We start from the raw sequence: 16,763 nt of genomic DNA, 5'->3' as shown, positions 1-16,763 counted from the left end.
TGGGGGATCTTCAGGCTGCATGTGTTTATGAAAGAACACACATTTGCCTCTTTATAAATAAACCCAAATTAGGTCAACAATGGAGAGAAGATGAGGCACCAGTCAGAAGATTTTCTTAAACAACATTTTAATGATGTTAATCATCAGTCCATAGGTTAAGAGTGACAACAGGGTAATGAGAAACAGCCTCTAACAATGCTGTTAATGATGTACAGTCTTAAGGAGACCATCTTAAATATCCATGTAAAGATGAGGAACACGCTGAAAAAAGTACTTCATTGAACCATTTTTTTTTCTTTGTTCACATTAGTTACAAGACCTTTACCAGTACTGTATTTACATAGTGCAAAAAACACATTTGCTGTCAAATAACATACTTTAAACACTTTGATGTAAGTCATACCAAAAAAATGCCTACACGGCGTACCTTGAATCAAACTAGAAATACTTTCAAAATCCCAAGTATGATATTCAGTACACCGTCGCGTCCCATCTCCACATTGCATACAGCCTGACGTACTGCATCACTATCGAGGGGCCAACACCTCTCCATGATTCACGATCGAATACTTTTATCTAATTGGATTCCAACTATTACAATGTTTAACCCACCAAATGGCTTGAAGAACAGGATGATTGTATTTTTTAATACAATGCAAAATCAAAATCTCCTTTGTACAATTATATTTACAAAGGTATGTGCATGACTTGGTGATGACTTATTTAACTAGCGGTAGTGGAGCACTGTGGATTTTAGTTTTAATCAAATGTTGGTTGAGGGGGGGCAAAGACAAATTTCTTTAGTTCACACGTTTGTCTTCCAGCATCCAGTTTCCCAATTATTTCATGAAGCTGTAAACTACACACACAGGCTCAGTGCTTTACTATTGAGAAAGTAACAACGAAGTTGTGTCTCTCATAATTTACTAGGGAAAATGTACTTTCGGGATTGATTAAAGATCTCAGTGTTGATGATAATGATGCTAGGAACCTTGGTAAGAGACGGCTTGAGAGCCCCGCCATCAGAGAACACGAGTGAGTAAAAAAAAAAAATACAGGAGCATTTTTCTTTGTTTTGTTTTTTTTATGAAGCATGGACAGCATCTAGGAACTAGGACTCCATTCAGAGGAAAACAAATCCCAAATAATTTGACAATAGGCAAGATCAATATGACAAAACATTACATATTGTAGTAGAACCACCTAGACAAGGTTATATTCACAAAGCTTGATTTGCTTCTTAGAAGTTAAGTAATTTAAATCATCTGAATACAGAATGAGACACTTATTTATTTAAACATTAAAAAACACAGACAACTGATGCGTGGGAGTGGTTTTGGTACAAAGACAGAACCCCTGACACTGTAATATTCGGTGATGAAAGCTAATTGCCAACTAAGCAGTTATAAAGAAACGCCCTCTCTCTCTCTTTTCCTCCTGGAGCAGTGAGGTGAAATTAAACACACACATTATTTACATAGCTAAAGCCAAAGGACAGAGCAAAATAAATACAAACTCTGCCTCCAAAGCGCACACACAAACACACAAATACTTGCAGAGCTGAAAACCCTCCGAGCTCTGAATAAAGTTAAGATGTGAGTTGAAAGGTTCCAACCTTCCTCCTCTGTGAGCTGCAGACACCAGCTCAACGTCATTGAGCGCTCATCGCTCGCTCCCACAAATGTTCCTGACTCTGAAAGAGTTCAGCTGTGGAGGAGGGAACGCTCCACCCTATATTCAAGTGTTGCAGGTTATGGAGCCAAAAAAAATGAAAAGAAAAATAAAGAGGGCATCCTTTTAAAATCATCAGATGAGTTTTGGTGTGAATCTATAACCCTCAGACTTTGTTAGCTGTTTGGTCTGTGACTCTGTGTGGTCTGTGACTCTGTGTGGTCTGTGACTCTGTGTGGCTTTACGTTGGTCAGTTTCTCTGTAATGTGTTCGCGTGTGTGTGTGTGAGTGAGTGAGAGAGAGAGCATTGGTCAGCTGGGTGGATACCTGAGATTATGACTTGTGTCAGGGGCTAGACACAAAGGAGGAGGGCTGCTGGTTGCTGTGAAGAGCGATGTGTGAGAGGGAGGGAATGTACGTGTGTAAGTGATTTCAACCAGTGGGCTTTTTAGCCTCCGCTTGTTCTTTGCCTTCCATCTTTGTCTTTGTGATCTCTGCTGAATCAAGGTCCTCATCATCCTCACTCTGTACCCTCTCCTCTCCATCCTCTTCCTCCTCCTCTTCAGTACTTTCTTGGCTCTTTCCCAGCTGGAGGTTTTCCAGGGTCTTGGACACCCAGGATTCAATGCGGCTGCTCAGAGTGGGCACTTCTACAGAAATGGGTTCAGGAGTGTAGTCCTCCTCCTCATCCTCCTCTTCCTCAGCCTCCTCCAACATCCCAGGAACCAGGGTGGAAGTGGTGGAAGTGATGGATGAGTTCAGCGGCCCCCTGCAGCTTCCATCCAACGAGCCTGTCTCTGTGCTCTGCTGAGAGGCCAGCTCCAGCCTGTCGTCAGCTCGGACCTCATCTCTCTCTGGAGCCGGAGCCTTGGGCTGGGGAACGGTAGCGCCAAGAGGGGCGGTGTTGTTGGTAACTGGCGGAGCCTGACTGTCTCTCTGGGTGCCTGTTAAGGGTAAAGGGCGACTCAGCTCGCTGTCTACAGGCTCTGGGGCATCAGAAGTCTCCATCATGCTCCTCCAATTGGTCTCTGAAGGAAAAATACAACCACATGGTCCATTTTCTCAGATCACCAACATTACAGGTGAGGAAACTAACTCAACAAACTACACACTACACAATATCTTAAAAACATTACACCAGTGGTCCCCAACTTTTCACATGTTTGAGTTGTTAATACTTCCAAATAGAACTATCTGAATTTTATTCAGGAAAAAAGTCTAAATTAATGAAAAGTTGAAGAAAACAACCATATTTCTCTAAACCTTAGTGTTGCCTACCTTGGTTCCCCATTAATCATCTCACCATCCCCAGGATTTATCCACAGAAAATTCTGTTCGACCTTTAAACCTAGGTTTGTAACAACTAGTATACTGTACATTTAGATAAACAGAACTCTACTCCAACCAGCTACTACTGCCAAAGAGGTTATTTGATAACACTGATAACATAAAACAAATAGTAAAGAAACAGAAACAGGGCTTACCATATTCCTTTTCATTAACCTCTGAGATGGGCTCAGAGAAGATGGAGCAAAAGGAGATGGCTGAAGCAGCAGAGTGGTTGCGGGAATGCCCCATGTGATGAGGGACCTTCTTGTCATTCTTCAGAGCCTCCTCAGCCTGCTCCTGCTCCAGAGCGGACACCATGTCCTTGTAGGCCTTCCTAGCCTCTTCGGTTAAAGAAACTAAATGGTTGAAGAGTCCCTGAGAAAGGCATTTAAAAAACAACAAACAAACAAACAAAAAGATCCAGAGAGCTCATCATCATCACCAACTTGGGCAGATTATGTGGATAAAGGTTTAAAATGACATGAGTGTCCTACCTCAGCTCCAGAATAGTTGAAAATGCCCACAACACTAACGGGCACCAGCTTGTTGACACAGCGTCCGAGAGCTTTTCTGCCCAAGGCGAACACAAACGGGATCTCCTGCTCCCTGGCCATCGCAATTACATTGTATAAAGCTTCATCCAAACCACCTGCAGCACAGAAAAACAATCAGTGACTCAAATGTATCACACTTGGGAAGAAGAGAAAACTAAACAAAACAAAAAACCAACACACACACACAGTAGAAACATTACATTTGGAGCTCCCACAGTGACATGAGTGACGATCATGGGTTAATACACCGTGGTAAAATAAATAAAATGTGCACACAGTACAATGCATGGATTTTTAAATATAAATGTATTTTGCCAGAAACACCAGAATCTTTAAAGCTCACAAAACAATTTCAACAACCGCCAGATAGCTAAAACGGCAAACGATTAAAGAGCAGGTAAACAGACTCCGTGCAAAAACGTAAACACAAAGCGCAGATTCCCCCGGTCACACAACGGCACACCGCCGGGTGGTGAAAGCCGATATCTCACAGATTCCCAAACTGCACGTTTTGTTACTCTCTGACCAAAATTCACTGAACCAGCAGCAGAAGAAAACCAAAACTACGCGTCATGTTTGAAAAACATTGTCGTGTATTCCCTCTTACTTTTGCCATTTTACTTCCACCATGATAACAATCACACTTCCTCCTCACTCTCACATTACTTCAAGACCAGATTCCCATCAAAGATCTGTTTTTATGGTCAAGTCTACTGTTGTGTTCAGTGTTGGGTTTTTTTGTTTTTTTCTCCCCGACAAGAAAGCCTAATTTCTGCTGTTCAGTACTGAAGAAATGTAAACTTTTACAAATTATGCCAAATCACAAAACACTTTGCTGTGTCTCTAATAAAACCTCTGTAACTTTGCTCTGCTTCACTTCACTTCCTTCCGTTTTTGATCTACTGCAGAATATTTTCAAGGTGCTTATCTGCTATAAAAAGCCTGGCCAGGAAAATCTCCTTCATATTTTTTGGTTTTATCCTCAATTACTCTGACACAAAGGCATCTGCTGTAGCGCTTGCACCTCTGATTAAGTCTAACAAGTGTCAGCTCTGCTTTTGTACATACAAACTCTGTGTAAACGATCTAATTGCAAAGAAATAGTCAAATAATTTGGAATTAAATATTTTTAATTTACAAGGTTTAGATAGTACAAGTCCAAGACAAATGCTCATAATTCTGATTTTTCTGACTGTCCGAGTCAAAATCGAACAGAATCAAATGAAATCGAGACCTTGTGAATCAGAATTGAATTCGTTGTAGAAATCAATGATGATAACCTGCCCTAATTAGATCTCAAAAAATATAATGAATCTAAAGCAGATAAACTGGCTTTCATATAATAATAACTGCAGAGCTTGCCCAGTATGGCCAGCAGGACATGACATATCTTGTGGCCATGCATTACTAACATGTGGCTATGTGCATTTGATCTTATGGTCACACATTACTACATTACTTGTGGTAATGCAATAGTACCTCTAATATCTTGTGGCAACAAAATAACCACATTGGCCTAGCAAACACAGGTACTGCATTCCTCGTCTTAAATCCATTTTTGGTTGAGCTTCGTCATTGCTCAGTCAGTGTGTGAGCTGTTTAGTGCTAAATAAGTATTATAGTTTTTTATATAGCTTTTTTTTATCATTTATTTTTTTGTTGTTTCTGAAAATGACTCTATTAGGCCACAAACAGTGAATTAAAACAGGCTGGAGAGCTAAAATATGACAACTGCTGTAATGGTCCTTAAAAACAGACATTTCTCTGTTAGCTGCAACATGTGACTGATTTCCAATTGCAACATAAATATATTAACAAATAATCATATGAACTCAAACCTATTGGCAGCTCAGCTGGTCAGACCTTAGACAATATGACCTAATACGGCTTGATGCTGGAAGTAGTACTGCAATAATCACCTTTGGCCTGAATCTTCTCACAGTTGGGAGAGATGATGACACACTTAATCTTATGAAGCTTCATGTGCTTGGTGACCTCTCTGAGACCCATGACCAGGCGACGCTTGGATTTAGCCTTGGTCGGATCCTTCTGGTAGACTCGCTCCTGGAAGCGAACCAGTTCCTGTAGCAGCAAAGTCACGCTCTCGTCGATCTCCTTGCTCAGCACTTGGTTACAGTACCTGCAGAAGAGGGAGGGAGAAAGAAAGAAAATGACAATAAAATGCTAAACATTCTTTTAATTGTAACAGTTAATTGAAGAGTGTTTTATGGCTAACAAAAAAGGACTAGGAGATATCTACTTGGGACTGACTTTAAATGACTTTCAAAGTTTATGCAGCTCTTCAGGACAGCTTTGTTTGCCTCTTTGTTCATGATGCTTATGCTACTATACTTTGCTACTGGAAGTTCTACTGGTGTGGTCTGAGGAACAAGTGTCCTGGGGGTCATAGCTGAGAGGAGGAGCGGGGCTACAGAGGCCTTTTGAAGACTTAAAAGCTAAATCTGTTCTAGACGAGTGGGTTGGCACAATAGGCCCACATCAGGGGCCAGAGAGGGACAATGCTGTATTTGTGACCGCTGGCATACATTTTTGCCGAGAGAGGACAATGCGCTTGGCATCTGTGCCATACTCTACAATTCTTTATTGTACAGATCCGCCCTTAAAAACACCCGATAACATTCAGAGTATGCGTCTTACAAGCCGAGGCTCTGTGACTTTTGAGTGGGGCAAGTATTTGCTTTACTAACCAGTGTTGTTACCACACTGGGTTTTTGCAGACATTCCAGGCATTTCTTACTAAAGGTCTGCCCCATTCGATAGTCACAGTTTTTCAGGTCACGCGGGGTAATAGTGAGCACTTACTCTCTGAAACGTCGGCTGTGGATCTTTGTGATGGCATTTGAAGCCATGGGACTTCCGATACCCGAGCTGGCAGGAGAACCTTGGGACACTGGGGTGATGCTGTAAGGAGAGTTCTGACTGGCTGGGGAAAGGGATGTATCACTGGGCACACTCAGCCCATTTTCTGGATCACAAAAAACAGAACACAAATAAGAATGAGGAACTTTATAATGGATTAAAAAAGAAAAGCGTGGGTACTGAATTACTTCACTTCTTGGTAATGACACTGACCTTCCTGAGAAGCAGGCTCTTGCGTAAGATCATCAGTAAAATGTAGACACTCATCCCCATGTTCGTCATGACTTGATGACTCTTGTTCTGCACATGGCTTCCCTTTCTTCCCCTCACGTTCCTTCAAAATAATCTACATAAACAAAGAGAAAAAATAATGTCTAACACAAAGGTACTTAAAGAGAACTTTAATATACTTTCTTAAATTATTAACCTTCTTGAGGGCTGTTGGTCGTTTGACTTTGGGGATCTCTCTCTCCTTCCCTCTCTTTATACGAGGCGCAGTGGAGTCCAAGGCATTATGTGGGGTCGAGTGCGACTGCTGATGACCCCTCAACATAGACGGCACACTGGTAAAGCCTGAGCTGTGGAAGGGAGTAGTCGTTCCAACTGCACACAAAGAGAATGAAATCTAAGTATATGTAGATGTGTGTGAACATAGGGGTCGTGATGTTTGGTTCAAGGCTGCATGACAAATCAAATTTTTATCTTTGATCACGATTTTTGCTTCCTGCAATTACATGAACATGAGCAGGTGGGCAACATTTAAATTCCATGTTCTGCCAATTAAAAAAATGCAAAGCAAATTAAGTGCTGCCTAACATCGACCACATGCCAATCACAGCTGCTCCCCACTGTGTGCAGCTTGAAGTTTCCTGCACTTTATGCACAGCAGAAGGCAAAGAGCTTGTAACTCAAAGCAGCCAGTTGCTACATAGTTGTTAAATGCAGTACTTCAGATTTATCCTGCAAACTGCCTGAAAACACACGACAAACTGCAGTAGAATTAATGCCAAAGATCCATGTCCACTAAGAACAGTAACAAATGCTTTAGGAAAGACGTTTCCTCTCGTGCTGTATGCAAAACGTCACAGGATATAAAAGGGATCTCATAGCTGTTGAATGCTTTGCTGCGTATGTTCACATCCATCATGTGGGTATAATTAATGGAATGAAAGAGTTCATCTTACTTTCCTGCTAAGATTCATTTAGAAAGATCAACAGGAATACACTGTAATGGTGAAAGCAGTGTTCTGACTTCATTCTGAAGGGTTTTATTTCTTCTAAGAGATGCTCTTGAACAAAATAATCGTAAATATAATTTTGGCCATAATTGTGCAGCCCTGGTTTGTCTGGACACAGAGGTAACAGTCAGTTACAGTTACCAAGCCAGCAACACAAATTCTGCAGCATTAGGCAACAATCACTACAAATCTACAGAGCACAACCTACTACAAGCCTCAAAGTAAAGAGCTTACTTTTGATAGATTTAGCTTAAATCCTTATTTCCAATTTGTATTGTAGGTTTTAAGCCACTTTTTAACATATGATTAACTTTCCCGATACCTGTAAAAGACAGTGGCTTGGTATTGGTGAGTTGCCTGGCTTTCATAGCCTGCTGTTGCTTCTCCAAAGCTGCCAGCATGTCTCCCAGGTCAAGCTCCACAGAGGTTTTGCTCTTTTTCCCTGCTGCTTTGATAAAAGCTTCCTGTCAGATGACAAGAGAAAAAAAAGTACATAGAATTTTTAAAAGGTTAATTACAACTGAAGAATACCAGGTTTGTGTGCTAATAATAATAATAATATAATATTTTAAGGCCATGAAGTGGTGAGTTCCAGCCTGTTCCGGCCCAGGGAACATAAGCAGAGTTCATACCTGTAGTTTCTTCTGCTCCATGCTGATTTCAGAATATTCCTGTGCAGTGGCCAAGGCAGCAGCAAGAGCCTTTTTCCTCTGGCTTTTGGCCCTCTTCGGAACAGATGTGGTGATGGGGATGGGTGTCTGTACAATATTGATAGGGGAGTTTTCTGGCAGATTTTCCAGCTGTTATAAAAGTAGATGCACACATTAGCAAAGATTTCCCAGTACAATATTTGGTGATTTGGCTGCATTGATACACAACCATCAGGGGACAACAACAACAAAATATCCAGCTGTCAGAAAACGTTTTTCCCCACCCTGTGTGTGATTTGGTACATCTTAACTGTACTCTCAATTTTTCCCCAATCATTTACAACTTCAATTATCAACTACATTTACACACTGAAAGACATAATGGTGTCACAACTGAGTGATGGGGAGTAGGAGGACACACTCCAAATGTTTGTACTTATTTAAGGACGTGATGTGCACTGACACTAGTTAGATAAAGAAATCTTGCTGGACACTTATATACACAAAGTATGAAGGAATAGTTATCCATCTATATCAAAAAGTTCGCATTTCCTATTTTTTTTTTATAAAAAATAAAATGAATTGCTTTATTTAAATCACATTTAACTATTAATGTAGACAAAGTAGAATGGCAAATCTGTTCATGTTTTATGTCAGGGATGGTATCACTGCCTGATATAAGAAGGACACATACACAGCCCTTATATTCAAATGATGGCACAGAGAACTGTGTTCAAAAGGGGTTTTGCCTTACCAGGTTTTTGGGCAGCTTAGGTTGCGTATGTGTCTGAGCTGGAGTTGATTCTGGTTTGTTGCTGCGCTGAGCGGCCCCACCAGAAGCAAGATCTGGAAACTCATCTTCATCCTAGCAAATCCACAGAAATCCATTTGGCACAAAATTCAAATTCTCTAAAAAAAAGACATGTCATGGTAACAGTACTGAGATATTCACAGATAACACTCGCTCACCTCAAAGTAGAGGGGCTCTGGAGTGAGGTCTGTGCCTGTGACTGCTACTGGCGGATGTCTTTGTTCCGACTGGTTGAGTGGCATACGCCCTTGACACCCACTGTGGTAATCCTGAAAGGCAGAAACAGAGAGTGAACACACCAGTCAGACAGGGTACCACTGGTATTCAACAAGTTTCTCAACCCCGGTCTATTTGTGTAGCTAGTATCAAAGGAGGGGAACTTGTTGGGAAAGGAGGCCAGAGCAAAATAAACTAATTCACACATATAGCTGACTCAGTATTTCAAGGCATCTAAAAATGGCAACAAGAACAAAAAAAGAATGCTAATGATTTATGTAATTTTGAAACATGACAATTATTTCTCTTTAAAGTATGTTATGCTGAACAAGTCTGTCTCTGCTCCACTGGGATCTATTTTACCTGTGAGAAGTTTCTCTGCTCGGGATTCTTCCTCTGATCTGCTCTGTGAAACTGACCGTTTCTGTCCACCCAGCACTTTGAGGTAGCCTGAGATGCTACATTTACCCAGGTACCTGCTAGTAAATATAAAGGGGGGAAAAGTATTTCTCATGCAAAAGGAGCACCTCCATCCTTTTTAATACAATAACTACAGGATACGTAATAAATATCAGTATAAAACACAAAGTGAAGGTGAGCTCAGTAATTATCTTAGGCCAAACTTACCAGTCATTACACCAGCCTCTACTCCCTATAACACACACAGACGAAAGAAGAAAAAAAAAGCTGAGCCATTTGTGTGTTTCACTACGTGGGCAAATTAATTTAAAGACTTTAGTACAGCTCCCTCATTGGTGTTAGCTCTGCTATATACTTAAATTAGCTCTATTATAACTATAATAGCAAACATGAAAAAGAAACAATGGACTAAAAGAGAAATTTGGAAATGTGGCACTTTATACTACATTATACTTTTATTATACTTTTTCCAAGTATAACAAAAACAAATCCTCCGATTCAAAGTACCCTCAACACCTTTACTATAAAATTGTAAATTAATTTCAGCTACATCTGATGAAAAATGCACATGCTACCTTCATAAAATCAGAAACTTACTACATTCATATCTATCACTTTCGCTCGTTAGTCCTTAGGCTTATGCAGCTTCTAGGCTGTGTGTTGCTCTAAAGCAATCATTTAAGTTCCACTCTAAGTACACATCAGAACATATTTTGCCACATATCACATTACTAAAGCTAGAGACACTGTAACTGACCTTTCGGTGTGACTTTAAAAATATTCAACTTCCTCTTCCCATCTTATATCTGTACAGCTTTGTTTATTTTATCCTTCACATGATTAGAGTTAAAAATATCCTTTGCTGATAAAATATATATTTCAAAGGTAAGTGGTTTTGGAGGACTTTGTCAGTAGGCAACATACCATGGGTGCTGCTGTGTTCTCTGCTGTTCTTTGCATCACCCCGGTTCCCTGGTTATGTTTGGGGCTACAGTAGCCGCTATCACTGTCTATATCGGCTTCACTTGCACCAGTCTCGTTGTAGCTTTCAGCTGGATGGGAAGCCCGTCTTCTCTTTGTTCGGTTTTTCCACAGCAGAGGACTTACTCGCTCGGCAGCACAACGCCCTGATACCTCACCTGGGAAATCTGAGGACAAGGTAGAGGAAACTTAGACCGTCAAATGTAATAAAACTTCAGTCAACTTTACTCCGACCATCAATGTGACATTTTATTATTATATGGTTATAAAATCCCAGCTGTGGAGTCAAACTATTTAAACAGGCTTGTTAGCTCACTCAAGCAAAAGAAATATTGCTGACATACTTGTCTTCGAAAGGTTAACTTCTCTAACTAGAAAATCAGCATTCCACTTTTTTTGGTTTTTATTATTTTTAGAAGCACAGACATCACCAACATGTAAGCTCTTACTGGTATTGTGTCCTACTTCCTCGCTGACAGGAAAGAGTCTTGTTGTTACGTAAAGCAATTAACTCTAACAAAGTCTGGAATGTGTTCAACTTCAGTTTCCTTCAAGTGATAGGAAAAAAAGGAACATGACTGACCTTAGTCATATTTGAACTCAGATTATTCAGTCTTCAGACTTAAAAGTCTTTCTTATTTGACATTGTTTATTGTTACATAAATCCTGCATACAGCCTGAGTGCTAGGAATTAAACACATCTTTAATTATAGCCACAGTATTCGTACCGGTCTGCTGTGCTGCATCCACCAACATTACGGTTTTAGTCCTGCCATCCGGCCCTAAGGTGCACACCTCCTTCTGTACAGCTACACTCCTGGTTGGAGGCCGACGACCTCTTGTAGGCTGGCACACACCCAAATGTTGCTGTAGAACAAAGAAAGAGCATTCTCACAAAGTTGATAGAGATAAATGGGCCAAACGTTTTAGTGTGGAATAACATCAGTAGAACAAAATCCAAATAAAGCTGTTGATCTTCTGCACCTTTGGGAGAACATTAGACCGGACCATCCCTCTCCCCCGCTGACTGGTCATTCCATATGCTGGCCCCAGTGCCATGGGTCTTTCACTGACATCTGCAGACACAGGACTGACCACTCCAGCTTGTACTGGACCTGGATAGGTGCCAGGGAAGGGCTGGTAGAAGCCCATCACAGGTGGGCATGGCGCAGGCATGATTTGGTAGTAAGCGTAGTCATTAGAGACAGGCGGCTGGGGAGAAGACAAGATTGGGTAGGCCAGGTATGGACCACCAGGGGTAGGATTAGGCTGCTGCCAGCGCAGCTCTCCTCCATTATACATGGGATGTTGCCTGTGGAGCAGCAGAAAAATGACATGTTGGATTATTACCAATATTACACCCTTTCAACTAAACGCAACCATGAAAATCAAGCATGTCTTCTCCACCACTGGGTTTTTGTGGAAAGCTGTCTAAAGCCAGCTTAAAATTTTCTGTAACAACTTAAACAGAACAATACTCCCTTCCCAGAGCACACTAAACAACAACATACAGTACGCCACAGAACGCTGCATGAGCTAGATGTCATCTTAACACAGGTCAACTAACAGCCAAGTAGGTATATGGTATATGAAAGAGAAATAAATACTCTGCATAACTCTTTCTGGCATTCATCACTGCATTGTGTACATATCTACACTGGGGATGCACCAATCCTGGAATTCTGGCCTGATGTTTTAAGAGTCTTCACCTCTTCAAACCATCTTTGAAAGTTCAACTACTGCAAGGCTAATGTGACACAATTAAATATTGCCCACTGACACTGGTAAATGCTGTTCCCTTTTATCGATAATACTAACAGTCAGTTAGCTAAATATCGGCAAATACTGAAATTTGTTTTTTAGATACCAATGCATCTCTACTTTGTGGACTTTGTTTCCAGTGTTTAAAATGTGTCTTCGTTTTTTTTTTAAAAACATGTAGCACGGCTGATTAATATGTCCTCTACAAAATAAGAGGGCTATAATGGAAAGGTTATCATATGCAATGCTGGTTTGTAAGAGGGTACATGCACAAAATACACAAATGGTGATAACGATCCAGTTGACATTTTCACAGCCAGCCTGCTATAGTGGGCATTTCCTTGCATTCAAATTGTAGGGAAGGAAACAAAAGAACGGATGTTCGCAGGATATAACAGATCACTCAGGACAAAGAAAGAGGGACTGGAAACACAGAGAACCCCTCGATATAAATTCTCTAAAGCCATGGAGGTTTCCATTCATAATTAAACAGTCTTACAGTACAGAGCAATGTAATGGTTCAGAATCAGCGCATTGTTTCAAGGATCTGATCAGCATCTCGTTTTGTGAAGCACAACACTGGGAATGAAATATGTGTTTTTTTCAATGACTTTAGTGACAAAGAATAAATGAGTTACTCCAAAAATAGAAGTAGTGGTGAACAGTTTAGAAGAGAGCAGATTGTTCTTATGCAGTTCAAAAGTCACCAGACTTCCCACAATGCTACAGGGGGGGGGACGATATTTCAACACTAGCAACACTGGAAAAATCCATAATTATCCTGAACTAGAACCACAGTCCCATCAGCTCAGAGACAAGAGTTGGGGTTTCAGCCTTAAAGGTTTCAACCATTCCCAAATGTCCCCTCATTTTGGGAGAGTGACACTACCTGTTGGGTTGGTTCTCCTGGACGAAAGGGTAGCAGGTGATGAGGTAGCTTGGAATGGGAGTACTTTCCACCCCTCCACTGCCTCCTATGCCTCCGCCCCCTCCTCCACCTGCCTCGCCAGAAAGACTCATGCTGACTAGTGATCCGTCAAGACCTTTCTTCTGTGGGATGAACGGTTCCACTTCAGGTGAAAGCTTCACATTCTGCACAGAGACGAATGAAGAAAGATTAATGACAGATGCTGAGCAAAGGCAGACAATATTTGGCTCCATGAGAAGACGGAAACATATCTCTACCTAAGATCTATTTGTCAAATTCTAACCAGTCACTGAGCCAGCTGATCACATTTTCCACACATGTAACTAAAGAGAGCAACGAATAACATTATTGTACTGTTATTGCAACCCCACACCTACTTGAGATAGCTGTAGAATGAAGCAACAGGCCATAACAATATAATCATGAAAACCCTTCTATGTTCTCTGCTCGGGCAGGTTTGTGATGATTGATAAGCTATCGCTCTCATGTTAAAAAAACATTCTAGCTAATGGAAACACTTTACAACTGTAATTCTAAAAACACTGCAAAACAACACTGACAGAGGACAATTTATACCCAGGAACATTAATACTATAGCAGCAAACATCCAAAAGAGACAAAGTGCAATTCACTGACTACCAGCAGACTGACCAGTGTTATGTGTTTTGTAGTAATCATAAACTATGCCACACATTTCCTCATACAGTTCTTGTTGGTTTACAGTCTTAAAGAGCTAAAAAAACAAAACAAACAAACAAAAAACAAACAAACAGGAGGGCCTTAACACAAGGACATAAAACTTCATTGAGATCAAATATGACTTAACACCCAACTGGAAGGGAGACATACACAGAACACTTGCCGTTTATATGGTCGACTGAAGCCAAGAGGAGTTTGGAATATTTTTATGACACATTTATGTCATTTATAATGGGTGTTACCTAACTAGCAATGTCTATTCATTTCTATTTTTAGGGCAATAGCGGTCATACAGTCAAAGCTAAAGACGCTTTACAGCTTATTACATGCTCCTTAAATGCTTGTCTGACGAAATACACAAACAAGAGGTCCTGGTGAAAAATAAGCAAAACACTAAATAATAAGAAATAAATTTGATTAATATTAACAAAATGCAAAATATTAAGTAAAGCACTACGGACCAAATATAACTACCCCTCTTGTGCGTCATTAGTTTTTCCTTTATTGTTTACAAGAGCCGGACACACCTCTGAGACCTTGGTCTAAGTTGCCATTTTGCAAAAGATGAAGAGAGGTGACAGGGTTCAGAGTACAAAGATGGCCCCTCACTTCTGTGAAACTGTGGTCGGGATGCATGAATGGAGTATCAGTGCAGCCAGGGGATGTCACAGACAGCTATTGTCTCCCACTGCTATTGTCTGTGGGTAGTTCCCACCTTTTCTTATGTAACCTATGGAGCTCATTAAATCTAAAGAGAGTTATGGTAAATGGAGCCTGCTCTGCCAGTTTGGTGACGATCACACAGCCATAAGTGAAAGATTCTGAAACTCACAGACCCCCAGAGAACGGTAGCAATGTCCATGACCAGAATGATACTTCCACCGGAGTTCAGAACTACAGCAGTAGGTCTAAATGTATGCGATTGCATACTATGGCTGACAGGATGATGTTACAGGATTAAGTTTGAGAGGATAAAGTAGGGACAGTACGACAGGATAAGCTAATTATCAGCCAAGCCACAATATGGAGGCCTTGCGTGCACTCAGGGTGAATCTTGCATTTTGAACAGTAGTAGAGAATCCAGCTAACAATGTGAAGGAAGACATAGCTGGTCAGAATTCATAGCTTGATTTAACCTCGTTTTTGAGATGGTTAATGCGTCAGCTGTGATTGAAAAAAGGGCAATGAGGTCAGACCCAGATGTGCATCCCTTGGGGATGATGGACTGGGGGGCTACTGATCTCACAAGCCTTTGTTTGTGCAAGCATTTATTCTCACACCAGCTGCTGTCAAACACCGGCAAACAGCATGCGATTGTGTGCTGAAACCAGGGTGGACAGCGAGAATGTTGCACATAAATAAGGAGAGCAACATCATCAGCATTGTCACATGTATTTTCTTAGAAAAGAGGATCGCATTTGACCTGTCTCATCCAGAAAAATCACCAGGAGGGAGCGATTTTGATGCCAGGTTATTTTGAGAGACTGGCAACAAAAGCCTCCGAACAGAAAAGTCAACTTTCTGCATAGCTAACAGCGTCAGAGGAATGACAGACATGCAGAAGAACCAGACATTCCTCTGCTGACGATCCATGAAACTTCTCCGCCTCCCCGATGACAACAGCACTCATGCAAACATACCCACCTGACTGAATCCTTTTTCTGAAGTCTCGAAGAAATTACGATCACAATTACACAGTCAATTAAAAAAAAAAAGTACTGCTAGCTCCCACCTAACGCCTAACGCTCAGACTAAAATGACAAGCACCCTCAAAGAACAGCAAAGGTGTTAGCTTTGGTTAGCAAGCCGTGCTAACATTTAAGCAAGTCTGTCCATAACCACAGGAGTACTGCCACAGATATATTCCCAAGACAAAAAATGACCAGAAACAAAAATGCTGGAACAATAGAGAACAAACACACCGTGTGCTACCTTTTTTAAAAAAAATCGCCCCTAACGCTTTAAATGCCGTTAGCCGTTTTACTATTAGCTTCCTAGCCAAATAAGAGGAGTGCTTTTATTGCTGTCGCTTGACAAAACACCGAAGCTCATTGTAGCGTTAGTACGAATAATGACACCAAAAAGCTCTTTTACACAACGAAGCCATTTGAATTACACTATCGCTTTAAGAGCAATGCAAAAATGATCCGAATTTTTGGGGCCTCGATATTATAAACTAACGTTATTTATCAATTTCTAAAGGCTAAAGCGTTAGCAACACTCCAAAAAAAAACCACACCAATTTGAAATAAACTGTACCTTGTTGTCACTCGCGTCCATGTCAGTCACCGACGCCGCGCCAGACCGTCATCGACCACAGTGTGGACGTCAGGATTGAAGTATTTTTAATTTCTTCATTGTAAATATTAATAACCAACAGTCACTCACACCCAGTTTCTAAGCAGACTCCCACCGTTAACTGTTGCTGCTGCGTCAGCTAGCTGGGCTCTCAGCAGAGTAGCTGGTGTCGAGGAGCGGACTGCTGTCAGGGGGAAAATGGGTGTCACCTGGAACGGAAGCCGTTGAGGTCCAAAAAGTTTCAAGCGACTGGAAACCGTTTTACGTCACGAGCGCACAAAAATATCTTCAAAGGGGAAGTCAAAGTAACATGAAAGAAAATGCTCA

The 16,763-nt window shown here is 41.1% G+C and overlaps 1 protein-coding gene across 2 annotated transcripts; it reads right to left on the bottom strand.

Annotated features, from left to right (window-relative positions):
• Positions 1-110: 110 nt before the first annotated feature.
• Positions 111-16,659, bottom strand: secisbp2l (SECIS binding protein 2-like). Of its 2 annotated transcripts, none has more exons than XM_085156718.1 (18): positions 16,398-16,659; positions 13,401-13,603; positions 11,735-12,062; positions 11,479-11,617; positions 10,694-10,917; positions 9,977-10,001; positions 9,713-9,828; positions 9,292-9,402; positions 9,077-9,187; positions 8,305-8,472; positions 7,995-8,136; positions 6,862-7,037; positions 6,648-6,780; positions 6,378-6,540; positions 5,474-5,694; positions 3,495-3,649; positions 3,156-3,375; positions 111-2,699 (listed from the first exon to the last, which is right to left on the bottom strand). In XM_085156718.1, the coding sequence occupies exons 1-18, from the start codon at positions 16,416-16,418 to the stop codon at positions 2,104-2,106; spliced, it is 3,252 nt and encodes a 1,083-aa protein (XP_085012844.1). In that variant the 5' UTR covers positions 16,419-16,659; the 3' UTR covers positions 111-2,103. The 2 variants fall into 2 exon arrangements, with proteins under 2 accessions (XP_085012844.1, XP_085012851.1); XM_085156725.1 differs by having other exon boundaries at positions 9,713-9,825.
• Between the last annotated feature and the right edge of the window lie 104 nt (positions 16,660-16,763).

The sequence above is a fragment of the Neolamprologus multifasciatus genome, chromosome 1 (genome assembly GCF_963576455.1).
Source record: "Neolamprologus multifasciatus chromosome 1, fNeoMul1.2, whole genome shotgun sequence".
Taxonomy (NCBI): Eukaryota; Metazoa; Chordata; class Actinopteri; order Cichliformes; family Cichlidae; genus Neolamprologus; species Neolamprologus multifasciatus.
The sequence above is the reverse complement of the archived record's forward strand: the minus strand, read 5'-3'. Positions and strand labels throughout refer to the sequence as shown.

What these genes read in the sequence shown, in the direction of transcription:
- secisbp2l (XM_085156718.1), bottom strand. Translation starts at nt 16,418, where the DNA reads ATGGACGCGAGTGACAACAAG. An exon ending in AGAACACAGCAGCACCCATG is followed by an intron (nt 10,002 to 10,693) that starts GTATGTTGCCTA and finishes TGTGTGTTATAG; the next exon opens with GGAGTAGAGGCTGGTGTAAT. An exon ending in AGAGCCTGCTTCTCAGGAAG is followed by an intron (nt 6,541 to 6,647) that starts GTCAGTGTCATT and finishes TTTGTGATCCAG; the next exon opens with AAAATGGGCTGAGTGTGCCC.